General features: G+C 47.0%; 1 protein-coding gene across 1 annotated transcript in view; it reads right to left on the bottom strand.

Moving 5' to 3' along the window:
- LOC119406376 (lysosomal alpha-mannosidase-like) overlaps positions 1-12,474 on the bottom strand; it is a 79,201-nt gene that overhangs the window by 9,195 nt on the left and 57,532 nt on the right. The window contains exons 13-14 of the mRNA XM_049420067.1: positions 4,561-4,803; positions 502-620 (exon numbers count right to left, since the gene is read on the bottom strand). Of these exons, the coding sequence (XP_049276024.1) occupies positions 502-620; positions 4,561-4,803 (362 nt within the window). The remainder of the gene's footprint in view (positions 1-501; positions 621-4,560; positions 4,804-12,474) is intronic.

The following is a 12,474-nucleotide window of genomic DNA, read 5'->3' as shown; positions in this document are numbered from 1 at the left end:
TGTTGTTATCGCATTCATTGCTTCGCTCTTGCGGCGGAACTTGATTTTTTTTTGTTAAATGTGTTTAGGGAGAGCTTGGTGCACAGGGTTGTGGCTTCGGCTGCTCCTCTTCTCCCACATAATAGTTTCCATCGTAGAAGTTGTCAATAATCACGAAACGGTACTAAATTTACACATTAATGGACATTCACAAACATGATCCTAGTATGATATTGTTGTCCACGCAGCAGGATTGTTCACACGTGAAATGCTCACACGTATGAAACGTCCACACATTACCGAAGAGTTCATCAAAGTGATCACAGCTGGTCACAAGTCGCATCGGAGAAAACAATGGCGTGAGTTTCTCGCTTTGAACGCCACCCGTAATTTGAGCGCCGGCACTTCATCGAAGGCACGCCCCGTTGCGACCCGAGTTAGTCGTTCGCGCACAAAAAAATTTGATTAAACTGAACGAGAAAACGTAAGCCTACAAAAGTTTTTCAGACACACGTGGCTTACGCGGTGGGCGGAGGCCCAATTGTCCAGGTGAACTCGATGAACTCCGAGTTCTTGTGAAGGGTGACAGCTTGGGAAACGTAGTCGTTGAAAATTTGGTGAATTTCTTGAACCAAGGGACCCTAGGTGAGAGATAGAAATTAAAAAAAAGAAAGAACCAGCTACGTTGTTTTGTGATGATGATAATAATGATGATAATGATGATAATGCGCACGCATGCTGCGGAAAGAACAACGTAGTGCCGATTCATTGTTGTTAATTCGGAGGGAGATGGTGTGTGTGTGGGAAGGGGGGGGGGGGGGGGGCTTATACCGTAGCGCTATCACAAGTGCATGACAATTCTTGACGTCATTGTAGATACAAGCCAGTCTTCATCTGAGTAAATATTTGTGCAGTTCGTAAAACAACACTTTCGTTATTAGCGGCACAAGCGCCAAGTGACACACTTTTTTTCTCTACCGCGCATTTCCAGTTTTCAGAATACTCAGAAAAGGTCTTCTAAAAACAAAACTGGTACAAAATCGAGGGTTCTGGTTCAGCTCAGGAGTTACGTTGAATATTTATGATATCGGAGCCTAAGTTTACTTTAGATAAGGGCCAATTACATGTTAGGATAGTTGGTAAAAGTTAACTGAATTGGCTATTTGAAAGTGCACGCGCTTCCCTTGATAGCAGCTGCGATTGCTGCGGCACCTGGTGGATCAGATCTCAACCACGCGCTTCGTTCCAGGTGGCCTCTGAGATCCGCTTCGTCAGCGTGACGAAACACAAGGTTAAACCTAGGAATACACTAGGGCACATGAACGCCGACGTGCGAGTGCCATTACCAGACATATAACTCTAGGAATCATGGTTTCCCCTCCATAATTTTTTTTCTCCTATACATTTTATAGTACTTGTATTTCCGCATCTTGTCAAGAACTGTGACGCATTCTTTTCTTTTTTATTGTATTCATCCTAACACCTACACTGACACATTGTTGAATTGACAGTATTAGGAAGCAATAATAAATAATATTAATTCGAAGCTCCCGCATACGTCAGCGTGGGCGAAGGGCTCATCCGTCGCAAGTTAAAGGGACCGACAACCAATTTTTGTTACCTGTTTTCTTTAGCTGAACAGAAAGCTTAGTGGTCCGAGTGCCTAATCACGGAATGGTAACGCGGGAAACGCCATGAAACCTTTATAATCGGAGTTTTCGGTCTGCGGCAATTATTACGTTGTACACACACAACGCATGCTGCAAACCGTGGCAGGTGAAGAAGACACGCAAATTACGCGAGTTGGTGAGGTTCCATGGTAAAAATATAAAACAGAGCTTTCTTAAACACAAGACGAAGGAAGGAAGAATATCAGCGCTGTGTGTGTCACTTCTTCCTTCGTCTTGCGTTTAAGAAGCGCTGTTTTATGTTTTTACCAGTGGGAGGTGAGCGCGAGAGCGGGTCGTATTTCCGGCTCACTACGCATACGTGTATTCCGCGTGCACACGCCACGGCTCGACATGTTCCACTAGTTGCCGCAAACGCAGCGCCGCTTCTCAGCGTGCAACTTTTTAGGGGCGAAGCTCCTTAAAGCGGCACCCGTTCGTCCCTCGTAGTCGTAGTGCGTAACCAGTCGTAACGCTAGTACCAGATCTTGACCTCCAAGGTGGTGGGAGATTTTTCCTGTGCGTTGTTGAACAATAAAAAATTCGCAGCGTGCGCGTTAACTAAAAGCCGAATTCTTCTGTCTCTCATTCCCCATTAGCAGCCATTGGCATGTTCCAGTAGGAAACGTTAGTAGAACTAGAAGTGTAAGTGTTAGCTAAAAGCCGACTTCTTCTGTCTCTCATTCCCATTAGCAGCCATTGTTTACCTCCAAGGTAGTGCCTGGTCAGATTTCTCCTGTGCATGATTAAACAATAAAAATTTTGTTCAAAACGCCGTTGATTGATAAAATAAACCAACGAAAGACGCCAGATGTTTTCTAAAAGCAAAACGAAAGATCGCCAGATGTTTCTAAAGCAAAACGAAAAGACGCCAGCTGCTTAACGAAAGACGCCAGATGTTTTCTAAAGCAATGGTTTTCTAAACAATGAAAATTCACAGCGTACATGTAAAATTAAAGTGAGCTGCAAGTCGTCATAACTCTCATCGAACCTTTAGTACAAACGCGCCCGATCTCACGTCGGTGATGATGTACTGGGCAGAATTCACGGAAGATTCACGGTTTACCGATGAACCTCCGCAGCTTCGCCCACTCATCATCATTCACTCCGTGGATATGCTGTGATTTTTTTTAAAGAGCGAAGCTCTTCAAGCCAGCCGTAAAACGTGCGCGTTTCACGAAACGTCATGCGCCGTAGCGACAACCACGGAGCTGCCATCGCTAAGCCACGCCCGGCAGACGGAGACACCTCGCGCAACCGACTTCCGCGAAGATTTCGCCTCTCGATCAGCTACAGCCATGGGACGCACAAAGAAAGTACGTACTCCCGAAGGAGCAGCGGCGCGTAGTGAAGCGAGGCTTGTCGCTCTACGAGAACGGCAACCGCAGCGACGAGCAGATCCAGAATACGCGGCCAGGGCGAGGGAGAACAAGAGACGACGAGAAGATACTGCCGATCACCGTGAGTGGAATGCTGCGCATGTGCGAGCCCCGAAAAGCCATGAAATTGGTCAGCTTGGCTGTGTCTCAAGCTTTTCGCTGCCTAGTGCACGCTTTCGCAATATTTTTTACCCTGTAAGGAGCACAAAATAGAGCGGGGATGAATATTAATATGCAGTCTAATTCTGAGCGCTGTATGTGGCGCGCATGAAAGCATCAAGCTACATAAAGCAAAATTAGCAAAGTAAACGACTCCATAATTAAGCTTCAAGGTTCTTCCGCTTGGCTGCGCGACATACCGGTTTCTTGTAAAGTCCCCCTATAAATATAGGGACCTTAGTTTCTTGTGGCTTTTTACCGCGATTTAAAAATAGAAATCCTGCTCAGATCGCGGCAAGAATGCTTGAATATGTCACTATAATTGACGGCGTTTTTATTTCCACCAGGTTCTAATCACATGCACGTTCTGGCCAATTACTCGTCCCTTTAACTGCCGTCTTCAACGTTTCGGCTCACTGGCTTTACTCAACAATAAAAATAACAAATCATGGACGTTTTTCCAGCTATGTGGGTGGCATCGTCAGTACAGAAATGGCGGCGGATCAAAGAATGCATCCTACTTATTTTATATCCGGTCGTAAACCTTCCGCAGGGGGCCACGATTACTATTGCATGAAGACCGATTGCGATGGATAAACCATAATTCCGCCAATTTTCTTGGGCCCTATTGTTGTTCCTGTGCCAGCGTCGTCACATTATCGAAGTCGATCACGTGTCCTTTTGTGAGAAAATGATCGACGAATTCTGTCTTAGCACGTGTTCCATGTGTGCAAGACATGCAAAGTGTGCAACACGTGCATGTGTGCAACACGTGATTCGTGCTTGCGCAGTACGCTACCGGTTCCCTGAGCCTCTTTGCCTCTTCTGTTCACCCTCATCTTCTTGCCCTCCACTACGTACACCTCTTTCCACGTCATCAATTTACGTCATACGAAGTCACTTCCTATGCCTCCTAACCACTTCAGTTTTACCAATATACCTTCCGTAATAGTCTAAACGCCTCTAACAGCGCAGCAAGATGAATAAATTGATTAGTTAGTATGCGTTCATCTTCAAAACTTATTAGATAGCTTTAGTGCCGGGGCCACAAAGTGGCTTACGCACGTAAGCCGCTGCGTTCTATTGAATTCTCCTTGGGTGCGGCTGGAAGTACACAGGAACGCAAGAGCGTGGATACGTAAGCGCCTTGGGGTACTCGGCCTTAAAACTTTCTATTAAACTCAATACGACACTGTTACGCCTACGTTTTGGAGATCTCTTCATCTTGACTACTGACCGATCAATACTTTTGTCCGCTTCGAGCACCAGCGTCTCTGAAAGGTGGACGCCATATACGCTGCGCACATATTCTGACATTACGTTATCATTGCAGTGATGGAACGCCGCTCGGCGCCCACCTGTGTAGTATGGCTAACCTTGATGACTCGGTATGCGACATGGTCTCCCAGGGCTTGCGCCTCGCGGTGCGCGCTGAAGACGTAGTGACCCGGAAACGGAACGCTGAAGTCTCCCTGGTCCTGGTCGTACGAGGCGAACGTCTGTCGAAGCGACACCGGCGTCCAGTCAGGAGAGTCACTCGGTGTGTCTCTCCTCCAATGTGGAAGCAGGATTACGCGGACCACGAGTCCGGACGCCGGGTCGAGCTCGATGCGGTACCTCTGCGACGGTAAGGGAGACGGGGAGAACCACAAAATCATCAACAACCATAGGTGCGCGCACGCGTTGGGGCAGGGGGCGCCCCTCCCTCAATGACCTATAAAAGGGGGGTGATTGGCCCACCTTTGACCAAGCGACGAGGACGTGTGATGACGTCATAAATTTTCGCGATCTCTAGGGCCACGATAACGTCATATGGTGACGTCATTGCGTATTGACTTTTTGCATCACTCGTGTTGACGCACGCTCACGGTACCTTCTCGCGTTTGATAAGGCATCTAAGGCTTTCGCTTAAAAAGCGTCTTTCGTTACGAAGAAGCATAAAACAATTTCGCGCAACCTTACTGCGAAGCGGTCGACGTTAAAGTGATACCGACACAAAATTTTGCGACTGAGATGGTCTGCGGGATCGCTTCTCGTGAACATGCGTACATCGTCTACAAAATCTCAACAACGAATACAGCTGGGAAGGTAATTTACATGAATTTTGAATTTTGTGCGCCCGATCCAGCGCTATATACGCCGCACCTCGCGGCACAGACATCATACAAAGCGACCTGAACGGGACCTCCAAACTTCCGTGACGTCACCACTGCGGCCGAACTCCGAGATGCCCAGTAGAGCACTGCACGGGCCGTAATTCTCGGCCCGGGCCCGGCCCGGGCCCGGAACTCGTTCAAATTTACCCGCCCGAACCCGGCCCGGTGACTCAAAATGAGACCCGGGGCCGGCCCGAACCCGAGAAAAAGTTTCGCCTACCCGGCCCGGCCCGGCCCGACCACAGATCAGGCCCGACTGAGGCCCGACCCAGTAATCTAGGGGGTGTTGCCCGAAGATGGAATCGACAGCAAGGTGTTTTAAGTGGCAAATATCTACGCTTTTTTTGGCGTATGTTTCGCTAACAATTATACTTTAACATAGGGTAATTTATTGTAAAAAGGGGCTCACGGTGCAAACAGTTGAGCGGACATATTGGATACAATGATTGTTTGTTCGGTAGTGGTATTCTATACCCATTTTTTCTGCAAATACACTGGGGATCGTGAAGGGTGCTTTGTAGCTGACATTGTAGCAAGGAAAGTGATTTGCAGCACGAGTTCACTTTCGATAGGGAGCGCAATAACAACAAAGGATGGATTGATGGATGGATAAACTTTGTTGTGGTCCATCGGAACGCGCTCTATCGCACGTTGCGGGCCGCTCCGACATCGGAGCGGCATGACTTCGCCGCCGCGTAACACGGAGCACCGCCAGAGCATGTGTTCTAGATTGGCTTGGCAGAGAACAAAACGTTCACTTCACTTTGTTTTTATTGCACTCTATAGCCTATTGAAATTTATAGCATGCTCTAACCACAAAGCCAATCGTGCACCGTTCTCGATATGTAGAACCTGTTTTCACCATTGTAGCACCTGTCCACAGCAAGAGAAACAAAGAAAAAAAGACAAAGTTTGACCGTTGTTGTAAATACACTAATCTATAGGTAAAGGTGTGGAACCGCGTGCACCACGTGTATGCGTATAAGCAGCCGAAAGGAAGAAAAAACTATTTGTCATAGCATGATTTTCATATACCGCACCACTGCTAGTATAACTATACAGTCTATAAGTTTGTTATGGCATAGTTTATAGTTTACTTCTTCACATGTTATTGTGCTAAAAATCAATGTATCAAGAGATTCCTGCTTTAAGCACGCCATGCGCTGTTGCATCACATATCTTTCCGCGCTAAAGCTCCTTGCACTGCTCGCGCTGGCCGCACGGGTGCACCACATCTGCCTTGCCAATAGCGAAGCGTCGGCAGTCGTTGTTCTTCCACCATTGGAGCAAATCTAAGATGTCTTTGTGGACCTCTGCAGAATGACCATAGGTGTCCAGCTCATGCCTTTCGTTCCCGAACATCGTGCCTCTCTTGAATGCCATCTATAAACCTCCTCTTTGAGATCTTCTCCTTGATTTTTCAGCAGTGTATTTTATGCACGGTTTGCACCGTTCTCGCTTTTTTTCATATTATAATGGCTTATGCCTTCCCAGCGATGTTGCACCGGTAGAAGGTGGCCATTGGACTACACGTTTAGGGCTGGTAGGAGGTGGACGAAGCGATTTCGATATATTTTCGGGGTTCGTTCGGGTTTGGTAATAAAGGTGCGACTAAGCTTCTCGAAACTTACTAATTGAATGCATATGGTTCGAGGTAAGGGGACATCACCCGGCACGGAATCTGTCATTGTCCTTTTTCAAGCCAGATATTTCGTCAAGCGAATATAGTTTACCCCACACCTTGTTTAATGGACTTATTCTATTCCTGCACCTTCCAACGCCGTTGCGGCAGTATCATGTAGCTCTCGCACTATATAGCGCACTATATAGGGCCTCAAACACGCGGCTCGCGGACCTCTCGCTAGCGGCCATCCGCCCGCACATGATTGTCTTCATCCCACTTTTTTTTTCTTTATAAGTATGTTCTTGAGCTACACAGACATCACTGATCTAAAGCATACTTTTCGTGAGGCACCTCCTGCGGTCACCGTGTGTTGATACATAACCGTGAAACAAAAGCTATATTTCAGAATCGGCGTCCACATTTTAGTCATTATGGGTGATACGAAATGACTGGCTCCCCAGACGTGAAAGAGAGACATCCGTTTAATTGTAATACTAAAGGCGAACTGCTGCGCCGGCCACGTGCACGTGCCTTCGATGCCCCTCGGTTTCCTCTTCTTCGATAGAGTCTGGCGCGCTCCAAGTTGCTCCGTTCCACACTATTTTGCAACAATGGGTATCGATATGTCGTTGGACTCCTGCCGCCAAATCCCCTTCAGAAATGGTCCCGTATATGAGATATGGGAAAGGTCTGCTACGAAATGACGGTAGTTTTTAAAACTTGTTCCCCCCTCCCACGCTCCTACCTTCGTCATTGCCCTAGCCCTTGCGGGAGTAAATTTTCGTGAATGTGGCCCGTTAGCTTAGGTGAGTTTGAGACCCCTGATATGACGGAACAAGACGAAAGCTCAGACGATAACAATGTGGGCACACAAAGCAGGCTGTGTACGTCCATCTCGCGCCACATGACCACTGGGAGCCGTCACAGTCACATAAAAGGAATATGCCTTTATAGGGATTCTATGTTTCAAGACTCCGTGCAGTCCTTTCGTTTTAAAGGGGGACTCTAACTTTCAATAACGTTTCCCCGCTTTGGAGCTCTATGATCGCTCTTGCGATTACATCTCATAGGTATAATTTTATTATATTACATTTATTACTGCGATTACAGAGTAACATTTGGGATATAAAATAATAACCAAAGCAAATAAAGCACAAAATAGCGAGATGTTACATATAAGCGCCTGTTCTATTTACTTTTAGCTCGCCCGTTTCAGATAAATCAAGTAGCTCATATGCAAGAAGCAAAAGAAGTTCAGCACTTATCCCTCATAAAACTTCTCCAAATAGCTTATCCACATAAAAAAGCGTTTTTTCGAGATAAAATATGGGACTTATATGTATGCACAGCGTATGCGGAACAAGGCACATTAAAGAGAAAAACGATTTTTCTAGTACCAGTAAATTACTCTTTTACCATTCCAAAAGCACCACGCTCGCCGCAACAAGACTCTTGCTAAGAGAGAAAACTAGCAGGAAAATACAGGTAACGACGCCAACTTGAAAATCACGCTGCAAACGCCGTGACGTCATAGATTCTGACGGCATCTACTGGGCCCTACGTAGTTTATAGTGGGTAAAAATGAAGTACATTGACCTCTGAGAGGCCTTAACAGACTTAACATACCAAGTTTCTGGAAATTTTGTTGAGCCAAGGTCCCCAAAATACGACGAATACAGTTTGAAATCCGTGACGTCACGTGCGGAGATTCCAGCGCGAAATTTCAAAATGGAAATTTGACCTTGATTTTCTCCTTTATTAGTAAACTCATTGATGGTGGAATTGATGACGTTCGGGTTCTCAGAGTACACTTTATCGGTCTAAACCAATTCAGTGTTTCACTTTAGTGTTCCTTTAAGAACGGAGCAAGGTTTAAGCCCGGCCCGACCCGAGCCCGCCACCTCAAACCCGGGCCCGGCCCTAAGCCCGGAGCTTCAGGCCCGAGCCCGGCCCGGGCCCGCCGTGAAAACTACTTTACCCGGCCCGGCCCGGCCCACGGGCCGGGCGGGCCCGGGTTTTCGGGTAGGCCCGAGCCCGTGCAGTGCTCTAATGCCCAGCTAAATAAATCATGACAATATAGTCGCCATTGCACTTTTGCCGTGCCTGCGCTGGCAGGCTACTATCGGGCGGATGCTTGCGTGTCTGTGCCCGTGGCGAACGCGTGGAAGCCTCAAGGAAGTCTTTGCCACCAGGTGATGATGATTACGATGACGGCAACGACATCATGCTGACCATGCCGCATGCGAAAGACCATGCAGGCAGCGCGAAGTGTATCGCAGTTGTGTATGCCGTTTCACACGCTAGATGGCGCTAATTGCACACGGCGGCTTGTCGTTCTCGTAGCTCTCCCAAACCGAAACTTAGACTGGTCGGTAACGAACAAGCTGTAATTATTTATCTGTGGAGCGCTCAATCGAGCGATGTGCCGTGTTATGACAAATAGGCCTCCATCAACATATTGCAGCAAAAAAACAGCATATCAAAATTTTTGTGCGAGTAGCTCAATAAGATAGATAGATAGATAGATAGATAGATAGATAGATAGATAGATAGATAGATAGATAGATAGATAGATAGATAGATAGATAGATAGATAGATAGATAGATAGATAGATAGATAGATAGATAGATAGATAGATAGATAGAGTGAGGTGTTTCCGTCTAGTTTTCTACGTTGTCGCTGAATCTTGTGAATACTATGGAACGCACCTAAGCGATACCGGTTTTAGCAATATATCGGTTATAACAATGATAAGCTGCTGCGCCGTCAACCTTTGTGTGTTTTATATGGTCAGATAACCCGCCTTCAACAATGACCCTATGCCGCATTATCGGTTTAACAAGAATGTCTGCTGCTGGGCGTCCGTGCCGTACGGTTATGAAATCGAACTCGCTGAAAAGAAACACGAAAACGAGAATTTTTTAATTATTTCTTTGTGCCCTCAATCTCCTAGTGCATTTTTCAACCTGTTCCCCTCTCCCAGAAGATAGCAAGTAGGCGAACTTATGCTGGATGAACATTATAATTTCAGTGAAGAGCTTTCTCTCTCTCTCTTTCAACGTATAAACATTCTATTTAAGTAGTATAAGGGACTCGCTTTCGTCTGCACTCGTATTCGTTGTTGTTGACTCTTGCGAATATAGAGAGTTTGAGAATTGGGGACCCAAGACGCTGGGCCCCCAAGCTGCGTTGGGCAGCCTGATCTTGCGTTCGGATGATCAGCAGAGTTTGAGAATTGGGCCAACGCACGCTGCGTTGGGTCAAGCGCACGGAGCGCCACGCGTGAGAAAATTTAAAATCATGCGAGACGCGGGCCATACTGCGCCGTGGCCCGCGCTGCGTCTGTCGTCTCGCTGGTGACCCAAGACGCCTTGGGGCCCCACGCTAGTTTTCAATTTTTGCGTCTCGGGTCAACGCGAGCGCAAGAGCCCAAGAGTGGCTTGGGTTCTGTGCATGCGCCCTGGCGGCTCGCGAGCTTCTTGGGTCCCCAAGCTCCTTGGGGCCCCAATTCTCGAACTCTCTTATATTTCATTAGCCTTCTGCAGTGGACATTGCGACTCCCAAGGCGAGTGAGGTCCTTCTTTTGCTTTTACCCGTAGCTCTGTGCAAGAAAAAAATGCCGAAAAAAAATACTTAAAGGGAAATCGAGCGATGCGCTTTGCTAAAAGAGGCAATGTTTTGCTGGAATGATTATTCATCCTTCATCATTATCACATTTTACACGAACGTGAACAGCGTGGTTACATGGAAGCCACGTCATTGAATTGAAAATGTATGGTGGTTGAATAGGATAAGGCTCAAGTAAAACGCTTGTTTAAGTGGCTGTATTTGAATTTCCTGAGTCAGGGACTGGTGTGTATAAATGTTTCAGAGGCGAAATCATTGAGCAACATAGCAAGCGTAAATAGCACACACTCTCATTGCACCATGCAGCCCGCAGGATTGCTAGCGTTCGTAGTGCTCGTAGCGGCCGGCATTAATCGTGCATCAACGCGCAGTCGCTGCGGAAGGAGAATCGAGGAGAGATAGAATAAACACTGACTACACGTTCCGTTTGTATTCCTGAGGATGAGAAGAGGAGAGGAGGGTATCGCCACTGTCGCTGCTTTCAAATATTCAGAGGCTTTAGAAGGAGTATCAACTCTGCCTCACTCCTCCATCACCCTGTATATTTGCCTACGCAGCACAGAGAAGGAAGTAAGGGGAAGAGGTCGCGCTATCAGCTGTTACAGATCGCACCACGAAGTCGCCCGCTACTGCGGCCAATTGCAACACACGTGACCATTGGGTGCTGCTGGGCTTGAACTCGACCGAACGACGGCAAGCCCGACTCTTTTGTGTGAGCGGTTAGCAAGAGCATGGTGCGTGGAGTTATCTTCTGCGTCTCGTGTGGTCGCAGGCCGGCGGGAAGAAAACGGCTAACACGGGGGCTGCTTCTGAGCCGTGTACCGCCTGTTTCACCATGCTGCTTCAGCGAGAGATCTGCGTGGAATGCAGTGTGAATTATTGCGATGCCTGTGTCCACTTTTCCTGTGTGCAAGGTGTATTTGCAAATGTATGCGCGTTATCATACAGGAGCTGCAGGGTCATTCATGTTGAACGGTCTGTTGCTGCCTTCGTATGCTTGTTTTGGCCGCACATGGAGTCGCCTGCAGTGATTACTTTATCTGGAAATATGTGCCCTGCTTCGAACTTATATCGGCTCTCAGTGGAATGAATTATCTATGACGGGCGCGGAACTTGAGATAGCAGGTGCCTTTTTGACTTTAACGCGTGTGCTGTTTCAGAGGTTATTCAAGCGCGGAGGCCAACTTGTGAGTAATTCAACTTCAGCACACCCACAGGTGCTGATTCAGACTTTCGTTTTGGTGCAAAATGAAGGGGGGGATGGGCTGTAAAGTTCAGTCGACTTTCTCACAGCGACGCTGTTTAGCAAATCCTTCCTTGTGAGTCGATAGCAGAAAACTGTCATCCTCTTAACGGGTATGTGCCACTGTGCGGCTACCTGAGAACGAGTACTCAGAAAGAAAGAAAGAAAGGAAAAAAAAAAGGAAGAAAGAAAGAAAGAGAAAGAAAGAAGGAAAGAAAGAAGGAAAGAAAGAAAGAAAGAAAGGAAGAAAGGAAGAAATAAATAAATAAATAAATAAATAAATAAATAATGTTAGGGAAAGAGAGCAATTCTTGCCGAAAAAAAATTCTTCACACTTCACGTGGGAGGGATCCGAACGCACGTACCCTCGATCCGAAAGCGAGCGTCCAGAACATTCGGTTATCTAGGCACGCTAGCAAGTCATCGCATAGCCTTGTATAGTAGTGCAGCAAGGGTGTGGAAAAGAGAAGCTAGCGTGAGGAGGAGAGATGTGATGGTCAGGAGGGGTGAAATGAGGGGGGGAGAGTAAAGCGTGGGACAGAAAGAATGAGACAGAGAGAAATAGAGAGAAAAATGCACAAAGAAAAAGAGACAGAGAGAACATCAACGAAAGAGAGAGAAAAAAGTAGAGAGAGTGGA

This window comes from Rhipicephalus sanguineus, chromosome 10 (assembly GCF_013339695.2).
Source record: "Rhipicephalus sanguineus isolate Rsan-2018 chromosome 10, BIME_Rsan_1.4, whole genome shotgun sequence".
Taxonomy (NCBI): Eukaryota; Metazoa; Arthropoda; class Arachnida; order Ixodida; family Ixodidae; genus Rhipicephalus; species Rhipicephalus sanguineus.
The sequence above is the reverse complement of the archived record's forward strand: the minus strand, read 5'-3'. Positions and strand labels throughout refer to the sequence as shown.